This window comes from Chiloscyllium plagiosum, chromosome 19, assembly GCF_004010195.1.
Source record: "Chiloscyllium plagiosum isolate BGI_BamShark_2017 chromosome 19, ASM401019v2, whole genome shotgun sequence".
In the NCBI taxonomy this organism is placed as follows: Eukaryota; Metazoa; Chordata; class Chondrichthyes; order Orectolobiformes; family Hemiscylliidae; genus Chiloscyllium; species Chiloscyllium plagiosum.
In genome coordinates this window covers 16,975,382-16,994,478 of record NC_057728.1, presented here as the reverse complement: position 1 = coordinate 16,994,478, position 19,097 = coordinate 16,975,382, and the positions used below count along the sequence as shown (strand labels likewise).

Below are 19,097 nucleotides of genomic sequence, written 5' to 3'. Positions count from 1 at the left end.
TAGTCATTCTGAGAGCACCCTTCTTTCTGTTGTGTAGCATCACAAGCATGTTAAGAGAGATTTATTAAGAAGAGATATAAGAGCTCAGAACTGCATACCATGAGGCATTGTGAACCATAAGGAGCAAAAGAATTATACTGCAGTAAAATTCATGATGTGAAGCATGTCTTCACTCATCTGAAAACACGGATGACCAATCCTGATTAAATGAGAAATGAATACGAGCTCCAAACATGGATAGAAAAGCTACGTTTCATAGTTGAAGTGAAGGACATGGACTTTAGCATTAACATTAAATGCATGAGAGAATGAAACTGAAGTCAGTAAATATCACTGGGAAGCAATGTTTTAGCCATGAACATATCTGGCACAATGCAAGATGTTGGTGGTTGCAAAGGATCTCAATCCCATAACTTCAATGTAGCAGTTCCTCAAGGCAATTCCTCTGGACAAATCTTCCGATACTACATTATTGACCATCCTTCTGTAGTAAGGGAATTTTTTTCTGAGGATTACATGATCTACCTCCATTCGTAATTCCTTAGATAATTAAGCAATCTGTACCAGCATACAGCAAGACCTGGACAACACCAGGCCTAGGTCATTTTGTAAAATACCACAGTTGCATCACTGAAGTGCTGACCCAGACCATCTCAAGTAGAACATCCTTAACAATCACTTCCTTCACCAACTGTATAACCAACCTGTGATGTGCACTAGTTGTTAAAATGGTTATGTATTCCACAAGGACTTTTTGGTAACACCTCTTAAACCTGCATCATCTGGGAGGTTAACAGTAGCATGTAAATCAAAACAAGATCACCTCCAAACTGTTCCCAAATATGGAAATATCACTGTTCCTTTCTAGATATTAGTGACAAATTCTGAAACTTGATATGTTAACATCGCAGGAATAACTTTAGCAAATGGACACTTCAATCAGGCCCAGCCCATCACTTTCTCAAAGGCAATTAGGATGTACTGAGTAAATATAGTTTGAGAAGGTTGGAGCAGGCCCACTTTGGTGAATGACCTTCTTCCCAGCTGTGAAATTCCGCAGGGAACAGTTCCCACAATTCATCCTCCCAATCACCCACTGCAACATCACCAAAAGGTCAGCAGAAATCTTGAAGCAGCAGAAATGGCCATTTTTAAATGCGTATGTGCAAATCCTCACATGCAGGCAAAATGTGCATTGAAAGTGAGCCTGCAAAAAATAGGTTGATGGATTAGAGCAGGAGGTGACTGTAGTATAAATGATGGACCTGATGCCAGTGAGGCCTCAAATCCCTTTTCCAGGGGAAATTTAGTGGCTTTGATTGCTTTATTAGGAGATTATGCTACACTTGTCAATGTAAATAAACAGAACCTTAATGGAGCTTCATAAAAACCTTTGAAAATAAATCTTCTGTTCCAAACCATAGACATTTGACATCAGGCCAAGAGGCCAATTCCTTTATTTTATAGCTCTGACTTTCAGGCATACCAGAAGGATCTCTGAGCCTTTGCTTGCCCAGTTCAGAACATAAATGTTGTACACTTTACAAAAAGAACGTTTGCTGGCTTTACTAAGCATGCATGGAGAAACAATTTGCTCTGATTTTAATTTTAAAGTCATCAGGACTACAGGCTTGCATCAGAGATTATGATCATAATCCTTAGTAAAGTAGCATCTCGTATTCTCAATGAAGAAGTCAGCACGAGAGATTCCACTTCAGATCAATATCAGCACCTTTTAGGCATAAACCAGCCAAGGGCAAAAATCAATAAATAAATGGGTCAGAGGAGCTGCCATGAGGATTTGCAGTCAGCAGTGCATTTAACAGTGAAATCATCACTGTTAAAATATCTGAACAGCCATTTTTAAAGTTCTGCAAAAACATAAGGTTACTTTTGTAAGTTGAAACTTTAATTTTTCATAAAAGGAGAACATGAATTTAAACAGAACCACAGCTGCAAGTAATCTCTTCAATTCAGTTATTTACCACATATAATATATGTTACAAATACAAATATATTCAACTGAAATACATTACATTTCAAGCAAACTGCTGGATTATCAACAAGATGGGAATAAAATGTCTTAATGAAATCCACCGCCTGATCTTTCCACAACTAATAGTGATACAAAGATGGAGAGCAACAAATTATACCAATATATAGGTGTTAATAGCACTGTCACCACAATGGAAAAAAAAATTGAGCTCTAGTATATACCACCTGGATGCATCTCAAAGTGCCTCACAGATAATGAATCATTACTAAATGTGACGGTCATTTTGTACAAATTCCTACAAAGAGCTGGAAAAAAAACTTGAAAGCTTACTTGCTCTTTCAGTGATACAATGATGGTGACCAGCCATCAACACTATATTAAAAGGTATAGGACTTTCCACCCTCTCTTTTTTGGGAAAAAAAATAACAGAACACCAAAAGACTATTTACACAAACAAATTGGGGATGGGTGCAAGAGGAGAGATTTAGAATTTGTAAAAAGTTAATTTCCTACGTTAATACAGCACTGATTCTTCATGATCGATGCCCAAGGAACTAAGTATCGATTCACCCTCATAGAAGAAGCAAATATTTTGATACACAAAGTACATTTAGAAGGGTTGTTATTCCAAAATAATAAAAATTGGAGCTGAAATTCTTGCCTTTGCAGAAAGAAAATGACTAAAAAGACAACAATCTCAAATAAATTAAACACAAATGTTGTCAAACTATCCAGCAAAATAATAGTCATTAAGGTTAAGCAGTCTCCTGACCAAGTATCGAGTTTTACACTCATCTTTACTCATCTTCCTAGACTGAAATTTCAGTCATGAAGTTACGAACAAATTAATTGAGTGTGATAATATCTGAGGGAGGGCAGAATGCCAGCTTAACCAGGAGATAATTTCCTCCAGGTCAGAAAAACCACAAAAGCTCTTGTGTAAACATGAAGAAAGGTCAGAATTTGATTACTTACGGTTTCAGGTCACAAACTCTAGTTTTCATTCTCTTTAATGCATTTTAATAATGTCACTGCTGACTATACATTTTGCTATGCTGATGTAGTTAATTAGGATATTTGGTATTTGTTAAAGCAACAACCAATGATTTTAGCTCACTTCCTAAAAGATACAGAGCTCTGCAGCTTGCACATAGATTTTCAGTTTCTTCAGCATTAAACTGAAAAGTTCCATTTCATATTAATTAATGCTCAGCTGTATAAGTTTCAGCCAGTCATGTTCAAGTTTTTAAAAAAAATACAAATGTACCCTAAATGTGATTTGAGAAAAATAGTTGAAAAAAGCAAATTAAAAATAAAATAAACAAAATCCTTGCCTGCTTAAACCTTCCATTTCAATGATTGAGACAGGCAATTATGCATTATGTAATGCACAATTGGATCTGAAATGAGCTGGAAATCATGCCGAGGCCATTGGCATCCACAATTAGATTGAATTGTGCGCAGTTTTCAGGAGAACAGGAACAAAAACTGATTTCTTACTTTATATTCCTTGAACATTCCAAGTTAACGGGAATGATCTAATGGGACCAGAAAATCTTTCCAGCCAATAGCATGCAAACTTTGGACAACAGTGGACAACAGCTGCCAATAAAGGACAGTGGCAACAAATTGAGCAGATTAGTTCAAATAATGTTGGACAAATCTCTTCAGCCACTATCTTGGGTTCTTCACGAAATTAAGTATGTACTGAACAGAAGCTCTCCAAGTCTCAAAAAAGGTAGTTAAATTAAAGTAGAAACTATAGAATACTATTACATGTTTATGAAGTAATTGTGCTATTTTGCTACAACATTTGAGACTGATTTTGAGATTCTTATGATTATTCACTCACATAAATGGTCAGTCTGTCTTATGTTCAGACATGTACCTGAACTGTCAACACCCAGAAATTTACAAAACCTGATCAGCAAATGTAGACATTCTAACTTGATCAAAGGGGCGCTCGGTACACACTGAATGGTGTCTAAACATTACCAGCAGTTGGGAGCTGCCTGAAGACTACAAGCAACAAAAGCTGCCTATAGCCATGATGGAGCATGCTGCTAGTTAGAGAGGAGGAGAGCTCGCGCAGCAGAGGACCAGCAGCCACGCCCTGCACAAAAGCAGCTGAAAAGCCGACTGAAAGGCATTCTGACTGATTCTGAGCCAAACCAATCATTTATCATCAAGAAAAAGGAGCATTTGCCACAATGAATCCAACCATCACTAAGGAAAATGTGCTGGGGAAGCTGAAAGGCCTGAAGGTGGATAAATCAACTGGACCCGATGAACTATACCACAGAGTTCTGAAGGAAATAGCTGAGAAGATTGTAAAGGTAATCATCTTTCAGGAATCATTGGAATCAGGGAGGATCCGAGAGGACTGGAAAATGGCGACTGTAACACTCCTGTTTAAGAAGGAGGGAAGCAGATGGGAAATTATAGGCTGGTGGTCAATGGTAAGATTTTAGAGCCTGTTAAGGATGAGATTGTGGATTTCTTGGTAAGATGGGGTTGTCAGCTGACGCAAGGGGACATCATGTCTGACAAATCTATCGGAATTCTTTGAGGAGATAATGAGCAAATTAGACAAAGGAGACCAGTGGACGTGATCTATTTGGATTTCCAGAAGATCTTTGACAAGGTTGCACAGCAGCTTGCTAAATAAAGTAAGGGCCAATGTACTGGCATGGATAGAGAATCGGTTGACTAGCGGAGAGTGGGGACTAAGGAGTGATGATAGCAGCTGGTGACTAGTGGAGTTCCACAGGGGTCAGTGTTGAGACTGCAACTATTCACATTTTGCATAAACGATCCGGGCAAAGGAACTCATGGCATTGTTGATAGGTTTGCAGATGATACAAAGATAAATGGAGTGACGGGTAGTGTTAATGAAGTGGGGAGGCTGCAGAAGGACTTGGACAGGCTAGGAGAGTAGGCAATGAAGTGGCAGATGGAATACAATGTGGGTAAATTAAAGGTAAGGTATTTTGGTAGGTACAAGACTGGTGTGGACTACTTTCTAAATAGGGAAAGGCTTCAGAAATCTGAGACACTAGGCGACTTGGGAGTCCTCGCTTAGGTTTCTCACAGTTAACATGTGGGTTCAGTTGACAGTTAGGAAGACAAATGCTAAGTTCGCATCATTTCAAGAGGGCTAGAATACAAGTGCAGAGAGGTACTGCTGAGGCTTTAAGGCTCTAGTTATATAACATCTGGAACATTGTGAGCAGGTTTGGGCCCTGTGAGTCATGTGTTGACTTTGGAGAAGGTCCAGAGGAAGTTTACAAGAATGATCGTGAGGATGAAGGGCTTCTCATATCAGGAGCGGTTGAGGATTCTGGGACTGTCCTCAAAGGATTTTAGAAGGAGGAGGAGGAAGAGGGATCGGATTGAAACTTACAAAATCCCGAGAGGCTTGGATAGAGTTACATGGAGAAGACTATTAAGAGAGATTAGGATCCAACGGCACAGCCTCAGAACAAAGGGATGATCCTTTAGAACTGAGAGGTGGAACTGATGGCCTCAGAAGGCTGTGGAGGCCAAGTCATTGAGTGTATTTAAGACAGAGATAGATAGGCTCTTGATTAGTAAAGGGATCAAGGGTTACAGGAAGAAGGCGTGAGAATGGGGTTATTAAACATATCAGCCACAATCGAATGGTGATTGGATTCTTGGAGCTGAACAGCCTACTACTGCTTCTATGCTTTATGGTCCTAGTTGTACACAAATGTGCATCAAACTGACTAGGTTTTGCCAAATTACATTTCAAAAATGATCTTCATACCATCCTGGGCTCATTAACAGTCTCGAAGAAGTTTGCTCGAATTGAGTAGGATCCTAACTCATCTTGGCCAGGCTTCACCTGGATAATTCCACAGTGACTAGAGGCTTCAGGACACTGTCATACATTCCGGAAGAGCTATGTTCAAAGTGCAGTCCTTCTAGCCCAGCCAAGGATGTATGTGGGATTTCACAGCCACAGAACAGAGCAAGACACAATCTGGCTCTTCAACCAGTTAAACTGAAGGATCTTCAGTAAACCACACCAAGCAAAATTTTCAAGACAATGTTCCCATCCAGATAATGAAACTGGATCATGAAACAGTTGGCACCTGCATCCAATCCAAGCACAGCTCTCAAACTTAGCAATGACATCTGATGTTACCAACTAAACTGAATAGGCAGAATGTTGCATCTAATTGGACAAGGGAATCCTTCCAGCTGAAAGGATTCAATGCACACTTCAGTCAAAGATTGAAGCAAGCACAGAGCAAATGAGAGGGAACGCTGACATTTGGGTTTCTCACTCTTACCTGATAGTCATAGTAAGAGCTGCATAGAATACAGAACAGCCTGGACAGAGTGGATGTTGGGAAGATGTTTCCATTGGCAGGAGAGACAAGGACCTGAGGGTACATCCTTAGAGTGAAGGGAAGCCTCTTTAGAACAGAGATAAGGGGAAACTTCTTTAACCAGAGAGTGGTGAATCTGTGGAAATCATTGCCACAGAAGGCAGTGGAGGCCTGGTCATTGAGTATACTTAAAACTGAGATATAGACAAGTTCTTGATTGGTAAGGGGGGAAAGTAGGAAAAAGAGGCTGACAAGCCTATCACCCATGATCAAATGGCAGAGCAGACTCAATGGGCCGGATGGCCTAATTTCTGCTCCTATGTTTTATGATCTGGTATTTCCAGGGCAGGTGGAAAAGACAAGTTTCTCAAACTAAGCAAGTGCGTGTTGGTGAAGATCAGATAAATAAATTTAAAATAAAAAGGGGACAGAATGAATTGATTAAACTCATGAGGAGTAAAATCCCTCATCTAGATAGACTGGAACAGAGATGCGACTACTCTTATTTAGTAACTGCACTAATGCCGAAAGAAAAAAAATCACATTTTGTCAAAGATTTCCATCTTACCTGTTCACAACAAATTTGTTGTACCCAAGCAGCACACACTTACAAAATTCTAAATCCTACTTCAGAAACAAATATGAGATTGGACAGCATGTCCTAAATAATCAAATGTGCAAAAAAATCAGGATTATCAGTGTGGTGCACTTGTGTGTACTGGAAGCTACATATATTAATATATAAGGCCTTCTTCTTCACAAACAAAATGCGCATGTAGACACATTAGGCCTGTTTTAACCCAGCAAAATAGGGGGTTCTTAGTGTAATTCTTTGACATATCAGAATCAAATGCCTTGTTTGAAATTTATACAAAGTTTAGCAGTTAACAGTTAGCTCTTTGCTAAAGCTATCAATGAGTCCACTTGTTAATCAATCAGCACTCTCCCTTACAATATTACTCATGAATTTTCCTGACGAGTGCAAAAGGAAAAGCTTCAAAAATGCTTTTTCAGCAATACTTAATGATTTGATGCCAGAGAATGATGAGATATAATTGATATAGTTACTAATATTTAAGAACAAATTATGCGCAGGGATTTATAGAGCAATCAACTAATTATCAACATTAAGAAAACAAATAGAGTCCCAACTAAAGCAAAAGGAATTCGTTTACAAAAAGGTCTAACAGGCTGTTGAAAACATCCTGATACAATCCTGAATGTCTCAGCATCAGCTGCCATTAGTTGTGGAATATGTGTTCTAGTTTTTATATACATTTCTTTTTCATTAAGTATAGGTGGGTGGTTCATATCGACAGCAGAAAACCCAATGCCTCTGTGGGGTTGAGACAAAAGTACTTTGTTTGGAAGACAAATGGTTTGGGGCATGGATGAAGAGGCAGATGGAAATATTTTTTACAGAGATACAAAGGACATTTATGGCTTCTTCTTAGCCTTGGAGAAATTCATACTGCTGCATTTCATAATTCATTTTTGGAGAAATCTCTCTTGAAGAACTGCTGGCGTGGTGACTCAATGTTTGACCCACTGAATGGTGAGCTCACAATACCTAAATAGCATCAATATCCTTCAGAAGGTCGAGCCTGGCTTGTATCTTTTAATAGACACCATTGCTTCAGATGCTAGCATTGGTCATTTATTTCCAACCAGCTACAAGAATTGAAAGGCTAGGTATTGATAGTTTTTGGTCTACTGCCACTTCAATGCCACAGGATAATAAACAACCCAAATATGCACCTGAACTGCAATAAATATTCACAGTATGGCAAATAGTATTCCCCAGTCAGTAAACAACATTCTGAAGATGCTTCAAAATCTGTCAAATAAGCTATTTAAGTTGACAAGCATCCATCAAATACTTGTGTGAAGAGTGACTTGTTTTGGTTTAGGTGTATAATTTTGTTTAGAAGTGGAACTGAATTTCTACAAAATGTTTGTCAGCATTTGAGAAACAAAACAATAGTATTTTGGACAATGTTATTCATTTTTCAAGACAAGGAGAAATTCACTTTAACTTTACCATTTGAACGGAAACCTGATAAAGAATGAATTTCCTGCTGAAAGTAATTTATGGAGCAAAAACTGAGAAGATTCTACAATGGAGAGTAGATCCCCTCCATCTGGTTACCTCCAGGCAACCAACTTGTAAATTACACTTAGTTTTGTCATAGATATATAGTCATAGATATAAGATTTGCTTTTAATCTAAAAAATTACAAAGTAATGATGTTCAAATAAGGGGCTCAAACAGCCTTCTTCCTTTAACAGTCAGAAATAAGACATGTGGTCTCTGAGGCAGTTCTAAACACTTCATGTTAATCTGATCTTTTATTGCACTAAATCTTACCTAAATCTCCCTGAATAGACTTTTGCAGACATAAAGGCAGCTTGAAAAATTTATCTCTGCTTGCCTTCCTAAAAGAGATTATCTGAGACAAGCCCTGGGAAGATTTTTCCCATGCTACTGGAGAATGATAGCTGATGTAATTTGTCAGCAGCTTTGAGTTTCAGGTGGGCTGAAGTACATTTAGCCCTGCAATATCTGGACTTAATGTTACAAAAAAAAGGAAAAACACTCAGTCAAGTGTTGACTGAATGCAATGTTAAACACGGTCTAATCTCTGTCAGAAACTGATGTCCACAAAAGGTCTAGGCTGTGTACAATAGAAATTGGTATATGATCACAGAAAAGCCTCAGGTAGGTCTATACATTTCATGAACAGGCATTTCAATTGTATTAATTTCCTGTTTGCTTGTTGCATCTTCAACTTCCTGAAGCAAAACGCTTTGAAAGTTTGATGGCATGTCTTACGTGCCTGTAAACGTAAATAGTTTGCCTTTAGACAAATCTACTCAGACATTTCTCTTGAATGGATCAACAGAAGTAAAAGAGAATGTGAGTGTTAGCAGTAATACACATTGACTATACAACATTGGTTAGATGAAATGATTCTAATCTTGGGTGAAGTTCCTATTATGTTTTGCCATTAGTATATTTGATGGTAATATCAAATTAAAATTTCAGCCTTCTCACTATAATCTCACAGAAGATGCAGCAGATGATGGTATTTCTATTAAGTAGATCAATCGGAGAATGGCTGGGTTGGGTAGGACAACACAAATACAGGAATGTCTGTTCACCGAGGAGAAGAATCAAAGGCCTGGATCAGATGCAGAGTGAAGACCAGGATTGGGATGACCCAATGTGTGAAATGTATTTTGTATGCTAGGAATAAGTGAACTTAGCTCAGAAGATGAGAAAGGTGATGCACTTTGTCAAAAGATATAGGGAGAGGCCATACATAATTAATGGTACAATTCTAGAGTGTAATACCTTGGGGACTTGCTGCCACTGTGCATTGGCAGTGACATTTTAACATGGTTCATGAGGTGCTCATCAAGTAGGCAGCTTTATCTTGGATGCTATCAAGATTCTGAAGTATGACTGGAGCGGAGTATTCCATCATAGTCTTGACTGACACCTTGCAGCTGATTTGTGGAGCCAGGACAATTACTTATTTCAAAATGCCTAACTTTTGATTTGTTCTTGTAGCCATAACATTCATGTAAGCTGTACCTGTTATATTTCTGCCCATGATATTGATAGTGGGGAATTCAGTGATGGCAATGCTGTGGCTGCTAGGGGAAGGTAGTTAGATTCACACCAGTTTCAGATAGCCATTGTTTGACACTTGTTAATTATCTTTAATTTTAAGTGCATGGTGCTGGGCATTATTTGGGAATTCATTGATGGTTTTATAAATAAGAAAAGGCAGAAATGTGGGTGTTAGGTTAGGTGGTGATGTAATATGTATATCTGTAAATGAATGTGAAAGTACTGTATAAAAGCTGCTTCCAATCCCATTCTTTACCACTTACATAGCATGCTGACCTAGGAGCCCTGAACATTATCCAGGTCTTGCTTCATGTTGGGACTACTTCATTATTTGAGGAGTTACAAATAGAACTGAACAATGTGCACTGAATATCTACACTTTAACAACCACAGTTATCTTCCTCTGTGCTGGGTATGACTCCAGAAAATGATGACTTACCCTCTTGATTCTGACTTCAGTTTTATGAGAGGTTCTTGGTGTCACTTAGTTAAAGATTGTGAAGATGTCAAGGACAGTCAGCATTGGATGATTGAACCATTCCTCACGATCCTCAGAATTATTCTTGACCAGAAACTGACTTGCACTAACGTATTAAAAACTCCAGCTACGGATCAGAGGCTTGGAATTTTGAGGAGTGTGGCTGAGCTCTAACCTGTCCACGATCTACAGGCGCAAGTCACAAATAATTGGAATACTCTCTTCTTGCCTAAATGAGTGCAGCCCCAGCGGTACATTGGCTTGGTGGTTAGCACTGCAGCCTCACAGCACCAGGGACCCAGGTTCAAGTCCGGCCTCGAGCAACTGCCTGTGTGGAGTTTGCACATTCTCCTTGTGTCTGCGTGGGTTTCCTCCGGGTGCTCCGGTTTCCTCCTACAGTCCAAAAGTGTGCAGGTCAGGTGAATTGGCCATGCTAAATTGCCCATAGCATTTGGTGCATTAGTCAGAGGGAAATAGGTCTGGGTGGATTACTGTCCGGAGGGTCGGTGTGGATTTGTTGGGCCGAAGGGCCTGTTTCCACGCTGTATGGAATTTCATCCAACACTAAAAGAAACTGAAAATAATCCAGGTCAAACATCCATTCGACTGGCATCCCATCCACTAGCCTAAACCAATGAATCCCTCCTTCATCAATGCATACTAGGAGCAGTATGAATGGACAGGATACACTTACCAAGGCTTCTTCAACAGCAACTTCCAAATCCACAGCCTTGATCACCTCAACGAACAAGGAGCAAGAGACAGAGGTGAACATATTTCCTTCCCAATCACCCATCATCCTGATTTGGAACTACATCATGATTCCATCACTGACCCTTCCTAATAGTATTGAATTTCACGTACTGCCCATGGATAGCAGCAGTTCAAGATGGCGGCTCACCACCACCTTCTTGAGGGTAATTAGGAATGGACAATAAATAGTGCCATTCCATCAAGAAACAAAAGGAAAATGACTTTGCACTGTCGGCTGGACTTGGCGTGCTTGTGTCCAGTGCCTAAGATCATCTAGCAATGTCCACCAGGTTTTACGTTCACTAGACTTTTTGACAGTGATTAAACACAACTGAGCGATTTCACTATTTTAGAGAGAAGTAAAAGTCAACGATATAAAATGCAACTGAAACAATATATTGAACAAACCTATGTAAAACTTAGCAGCAATCTAGGTGTGTTCAATATATCATTTCAGTTGCATGACACTGTGATCTTTTGCTATAAATTCTGTGCCTTACGATCTTGCTCCACAGCTACCTGATGAAGGAGCAGCGCTCCGAAAGCTAGTGCTTCCAAATAAACCTGTTGGACTATAACCTGGTGTTGTGTGATTTTTAAATTTGTACACCATAGTTCAGAGGTGGGGAACCTTTTCATGTTAGAAGGCCGCATTATGTTAGCTGTAATCTAATAAGGCCGCATCCAAGAAACTTCAATTATATATTCTTCAAAATTCACATTATTTTGTAAAAATCTAACTACTATGTACTAATTAACTAAAAAAATGAAAAACAAATGTTAATTCTAAAGTTATCTAACCTTTTAATGACTTTGTTGTGACTACTTTTTGTAGGAAAGTATTTGAATATTTGGTTGCAGCATGGAGGAGCTGATCCTCTAGATGGGTATCCGTCATTTGTGACCTTAAGGGCGTCTTGATTTTGGTTAAGTAGGAGAATGTAGATTCGCAGCAATAAGTGGTTGAAAAGCAAGAAAGCATTTTTCGTGCATGTTGCCGAAGGCATGGGTATTCTATTGCATTTTTCCATATTTCAATCGGATCTTTATTAGCGTCAAATAAGGACTTTAGAACATCATCTTCTGAGAGCTCAGTCAATTCCATCTGTAGTTCGTTAGGAGCCTTGGAGTCATCAACTAGGTGAGGTTGAAATGCTAATTTGAGTGTGGTGTCATGATTCTCAAAGTCAGAGAACCTTTCATTGTATTCTCCAATTAATAAGTCTATAACAGCTGCATATTAATAAAAAATAAAAGATTTGTTCTGCAAAATTTGGATTCATTCAAAAGGCCACACACAATGGCCCAGAAGGCCGCATGCGCCCTTAAGGCTGCAGGTTCCCCACCCCTGCACTAGTCCAACACCGGCACCTCCGCATTGTAGAATTGGTTAAACATCTTTGATAAAAAGTGAAGACAATTGGGTAAAATAGCTTAAAATAAACAGCCATAGCCATCCGCAGATTGATCTACCCTTTGCACCTCTGACATTCTAGCCCTCAACTCATGAATGAATTAAAAAAAAAGAGACAAAGCTTTGCATCTTGCATTCACTTGGGCAGGGACGTGAAATTAGTTCTAATCAATGCAGGAAGAAAATCTTCATTGCCGTATCTCTTCTTTTCAAAGAATGGTTAAGATACATACTATGGAGATGGGCCCTTGGTGAATTACCAACTACTTAGAAATTCTGTGTCCTAGGTACCTGCCCCACTAGTTCCCTAATGAAGGAGCAGTGCTCCAAAAGTTAAATAATCCCATTGGACTATCATCTGGTGTTGTGTGAATTTTTAAACTTTGCCTACCCCAGTCCAACAACAAAACCTCCACATCAGGGCAAATAGGAGTTGAGGAAACCCCCAGTCAGAAGGAAAGTTGCTCCAGCCATTGGTCAGAATTGAAGAGCATTTGTATGTTTCAATTTATAAATGAATGAGAGACAATATAACCGAGATTTACCTTTACAATGGCTTATACAATAACTCGGGACACGATAATGATCTATTTTATCTCTGGTGCTGCATAAACATCCTCATTTTCTAGTTCTAAGAGGGTGCAACAAATTGTTGCTAAATAATATTTGTTGCTGACCAGCTAAGGAAATGAAATTCATAAAATTCTATCCTAAGTAACACTTCTAAATTAGACAGTTTTGCCAAATAGCGGGTGTTTCTCAGTTGGGTTGTTGCACCAACCAATATGCAAGCAATTACTTCGCAGAGGGCAACACACACACATCTGGTGAAAGCTGCCTTATAGGCTAACACACAGGTGGATCATGAAAATTGTGTTATCTGTTGTACGGCTTCCTGCAAGAACCATGCCACCCAGGGGTCATGCACTCTGTGTCATCCAGGACAGCTATTAGCTGAATCTAGGTTCCACAATCATTGCATACAGCACCACTTCCAGAAAACAAAGCATTATTGCTGGATGACTATCATCTGCCTGCAGACTCATGCCTACAGCCTTCCTTTTTCTGTTGCCTCTCTCTCCTTGGTCCTCTGTTAGTCCACTCATGGCTAAGACATCCAATGACACCTTTGAGGCTTTTAAAAACCCCTTCCCAAAGACCATCATCCTGTTGTGGAATTCTTATTCAATTGTTTTCATTGCATTTCATTCCATATCATGTACGCACAATTTTTCCAGTTCCACCACCTGAAGCCATGATGGTGTTAGAAAACTGAGCATCTGGATACATTTCCCACAAAAGCCATTGTTGCATGGACTGCACCAAATGCAGAAAATTCATGCTTTCTCTTCAAAAGCAGCATGTTATCAAAGGAGGCACTTACTCACCATGAACTTTGTCTAAACCACCAGGATACAAAGGAAAAATAAGCAGTATAATTTTAACAAACAGCTCTTCTATGTATGACCACTTACTTTGGCAATCAGTGAAGTTTCGGAAATATTCTTTTTACAATTTTGTGCATCCATTTTAGGCAGTTAGCAGATCTTTAATTTTCCAAGAGGCATTCAAATGTTATTCCTAGTCAACCACAGCTGTACTCTGGGCAGTTTACATGTCTGAATATTTACATTTTTTGTTGCATTAAACCACTGAAGGCTTATGATGGATTTCAATGCAAACAGAAACTGACCTTTGCACGTTTTCCCATCGGGCTGCAGTGTGAATCCGACAGGACAACTACATCGAACTCCTGTAGCAGTGTCTTTGCATGTACGATCGCAGCCTCCATTATTCACGGCACATGTTTCTGTGAGGAGTAAATTTAACATGGAACACTTTTGTGAGTTTCAGAAATTTCAGATTATCTTGCACTTTAGAATATAGAGGACATAGAAAGCTCTTACTGTTTTACCCTTAAAAGTCACACATTAGCATTAAAAGAAATGAAGTGGGTTTTTTTGGAAATTAGAATGAAAATGTTACGAGTGGCTTACAACAGAATTGGAGTTCTATTTCTTTAAAGTTTGTAATTTTTTTTGCCTCTTTACTTGAAAATGTAGACTCTGTGAACAGTTCCACGGATTCTCTCAGGGACGTCACTTAAGGGGCCATTGGTCACCTTGACTGTTGAACCAATCCAGTCTCATCACCACGCAAATCCCACTCACAAACCATTGTCAGCAAGGATCCTGAGGTAACGACTCAGGTTCAACTGTGGCTAATCTTCCTCACCATACCCCAGTGATGTGAGTTGTGGTCCCCACATATCTTTCCTCCAAAATTAAATACGATGAAATGAGGGTGTTCTTTTTGCTGCCTGGTTCTATACTAGGTATTGCTTTTACAAAAAATGATGGAACTCTCTCCTCTTACTCAAGTAACTATTGAAATTGATTCTGTATTGCTATTTAAATGCAAAATGATATAATGAATACATTAGGAAATTCAATAACTGACCTAATAATAGGTATTAACTTAATTCTTGTAAGATCCTATCAATGAAACAGCTGTACTTTTGGAACTGAACTGAGTGTATAATTAAGTCTCTGACATTATTCAGGGGAGAAAAAGCAATGGATAACACAGAAATTGAGTAGTGAGATACATGCTCGGAATGTGTTAACATCAAATCGTAACAAAACCCGTATTTGTGCGGGATTCCTCTCCCAAGGGGCCCCGGACCAGCCATGTTCGCTATCTCAATTAAATAAAAGCCCTTGTTAGGATGGCTGAAATATCTGTATTTGTGTAATTCAAGAAAGGCTGCCATATTTTATGGAATAATTCGGTCTTTCAGTGCACCATATTTGTAAGGAAGTCAAGGGGAATACATTCCATGAGTATTCTGTGCCAATTCAAAAGTCCAGGGGGACCCTCAGCCACCCAGTTTACCAAAATATTTTTCCTTGCACAGAAAGAGAGAATAGAAAATAATCTCTTCCCGTGCACATCTAGGGAAGGTAAGTTCAAAAAGCCCAAAAGGAGAGATACTGGATCCACTCTAATTTCAATTCCTAAGAGTTCTGTCAGAGCAGCTGCTACTTTAATCCAATATCTACAGATCTTATGACAGGTCCATAAACAATGTACAAGTGTGCCCACCTCTATTTTACATTTGGGACACATTGGAGTTGTTCCTGCCTTAAATTTTGCCAATTGGTCCAGTACTATATGGGCCCCATGAAGTATCTTCAACTGAATGGCCTGAGTTCTGTTGCAGATGGAGATTTTTCTGGCATTTTCCCAAATGTCATTCCACATTTCTATAGAGATTTCCAGTCCCAAATCCTGATCCCATGTTTTAAGCAGATTTTCCATATCTCCCGATACTTCATCATGTAATAAATGATAAATAGTGCTGACTGAAGATACCCCCATTGGCCATAACACTCTTCATTCTCTATCTGATTTATAAAGACTATCTTATAGCGTAGCTGAAAATGTGTTGCTGGAAAAGCACAGCAGGTCAGGCAGCATCCAAGGAACAGGAGAATCGACGTTTCGGGCATAAGCCCGAAACGTCGATTCTCCTGTTCCTTGAATGCTGCCTGACCTGCTGTGCTTTTCCAGCAACACATTTTCAGCTCTGATCTCCAGCATCTGCAGTCCTCACTTTCTCCTATCTTATAGCGTAGTCTTCTTCTGTATGTAATCTCGAATTTGGAAGTATCGAAAGAGATCACCATTAGGTAATCCAAATTTCTGATGCAGCTGTTCAAAAGACCTCAGGACCCCTTCTTTAAACACATCCCCTAAACAGGAGATACCCCAGGATCTCCAGAGTTTGAAAGTGACATCTGTAAGCCGTGGTTGAAACCCCCATGCTCCCACTATCGGAGTATAGGGGAATGTTTTATGTGATTTGCCCTCATTTTGCCGCATTATATTCCAAGCTTTAATTGTGTTTAGTATTATAGGATTTTTACATTGATCCGTGATGATTTTCCTCTTGTCTGAAAACAAGAGGTTAATAAGTGGGCATTTTACTTGAGAAGCTTTGATGTCCAGCCAGATTGATTGTGGGTCAGACAAGACCCAATCGACTATGTAGCTTAATAGGAACTTAATTGGTATTTCCTAAAATCTGGGAAATCCAGTCCTCCCCTTGCCTGTGGACGCTGTAGCTTCCTCAGCTTAATGAGGGCCCATCTATAATTCCAGATAAAGGAACCCAGCCCGCCATACAATTTACGTAGTGCCAGCCTCGGCAGCATCACCAGAAGCATTCTCATAGGGTATAGGAAACGGGGCAGGACATTCATTTTAATTAGTGCTATTCTGCCTAACCAGGAAATTGGAACCTTCGCTGGAGGTTCTGCCTTATCCTTTCCAATAAATGCACAAAGTTAGCCTTGTATAACTGACCAAATACTGGGGTGATAAAAATGCCTAAATATAAGAAACCCTCCAGGGACCACCAAAAGGGAAAGTGGGATCCGTTTTACAGGTGGGAAATACTAGCAAGGCTGCCCATTGGCATAGCCTCCGATTTTCGAAAAATTAATTTTATAGCCTGAAAATGCACTAAATGTATTAATAACTTGGATTAAACAAGGCACGGACATCAGAGGATTACTGAGAAATAGAAGAACATAATCTGCATAAAGGGTTTTTTATGTTTACCTGTACCAATCCTCAGGGCCGTTATATTAGGGTCACCCGCTAGTGGCTCAATTATTAGCGTAAATAGCAATGGCGAAAGAGGACATCCCTGACGGCAGCCCCTATCCACACTGAAGCTATCCAAGCCTAATCCATTGGTAATCACAACTGCTTTGGGATCATTATACAGTGTTGAGAAAACAAACATTTTTAATGTCAACATTGTTTTTGCCAATTCCATCAACTCGGCCTTCTCATGATTGATTGTTCCACTAGTGGGACCAGATTTTCTCTATATACTATGTCGGATCCCCTTGAGTACCTCTATCATATCTCCTCTCAACTTTCTATTCTCCGAGGAAAACAGTGCCAATTTCTCCAGATTATTTACTTATCAGAAGTTCCACATTCCAGGAATTTATCATGAATCCTTGCTATCCCTATCTTGCACTCTCGAATGCCTTCACATCTTTCCCAGAAATCTGATGCCTAGAAATGGATGCAATCCTCCATCGAAGCCAAATCAGTATGTAACAAGTTTCACATAACCTCCTTGTTCTTCTAACCCATTTATAAAGCCGAAAACCCTATACAGTTGCTGAAGTGCTCCTCCACTTTAATTGATTTACACAATCTTCAAGTTCACAACACTTCCAGAATTCATAACATTTACAGGTTTTCTGCCCTGTTCCCTGAGGTCTCAGTGTGCACAACATTCAGGTAGAGCACCAGGGAAACCCACTGCAAACTTCCCCCTCAGTCCATAGGAAATCCATTAAGACTACTACTTCCTGTCACTCAATAACAACAACCCATGTCACTCCTGTTCCCTTTATTCCAGGAGCAAGGATTTTGGCACTGTATCACATGCCTTTTAGTACCCCATATACACCACATCACCGTCTCTGCTATCTCTTCAAAAATAAAACTCAACTAAATTAATTAAATATGATTTGCCCTTAACAAATCTATGCTGGCGTTCCTTAATTAATCCACATTTTCCCAAGTGCAAATGTTGTTTTGTTTCTTGAAGCTTTCCCACTAACTGGCCTGTAATTGCTGAGCTTATCTTTACACTCTTTCTTGGAGAACCAGTATGTAACATCCTGCAATTCTTCAGTCAACCTCAAAGGGGAAACTGGAAAATCATAGAAAATGCTTTCAATATTCCCACCCTCACTTTCCTCAGCACCAATGAGTGCATCTTATGTAGTCCTTCTGTTTTATTAACTTCACATTTGGACAACTTATGTAATACTTCATCAATTTTGAATCCTTCAATTATCCGAACTAGCTTTATCACTATGAAACAAATAGCACCTTCTTCCTTGATAAATATACATGCAAATTATTCATTTACTACCTTAGCTATGTCTAAATGTCCATGCACAAATTCTCTTTTAATCACTTCAGCTTTTATATGCCGAAGGACGACTTTAAGATTCCCTTTCATGCTTGCTCCCAGTTTCTATTCACACTCTCCCTTTGCTTATCTGTAATAAGCACTCCTTTTTCCTTCATTTTAAATAGCACTTCCGCCTTAACTTTCCCCTTGACAGCATTATAACCTGACTGTGCCTGAATAAACTTTTCTATGAAAATAGCTTTGCTCAAATACTATATTTCCTGCCAGCCTCGATTCCAATTTATCAGGCTCAATCATTGTTAACCCATTGAAGTTGCTGGTTGTGGCAATTCCATGGCACACATGCACGTGCATCTCTGGAGGTTTGTAGTTGACAGGGGCACCTGGTGGCAGTAGATGTGGTTTTCAATAATTGACAGCGAGGCTCTGAAGGAGATTGGAAACATGGATTTGACATTGATATTCAGGTAAATCGGTGTTGCTTGCTTCCCGA

At 39.4% G+C, this 19,097-nt stretch overlaps 1 protein-coding gene across 2 annotated transcripts in view; it reads right to left on the bottom strand.

Moving 5' to 3' along the window:
* The window catches only part of scube1 (signal peptide, CUB domain, EGF-like 1), a 282,056-nt gene that overhangs the window by 96,343 nt on the left and 166,616 nt on the right, over positions 1-19,097 (bottom strand). For both annotated transcript variants that reach the window (XM_043709200.1, XM_043709201.1), the window contains one exon: positions 14,327-14,443. In XM_043709200.1, the coding sequence (XP_043565135.1) occupies positions 14,327-14,443 (117 nt within the window). The remainder of the gene's footprint in view (positions 1-14,326; positions 14,444-19,097) is intronic.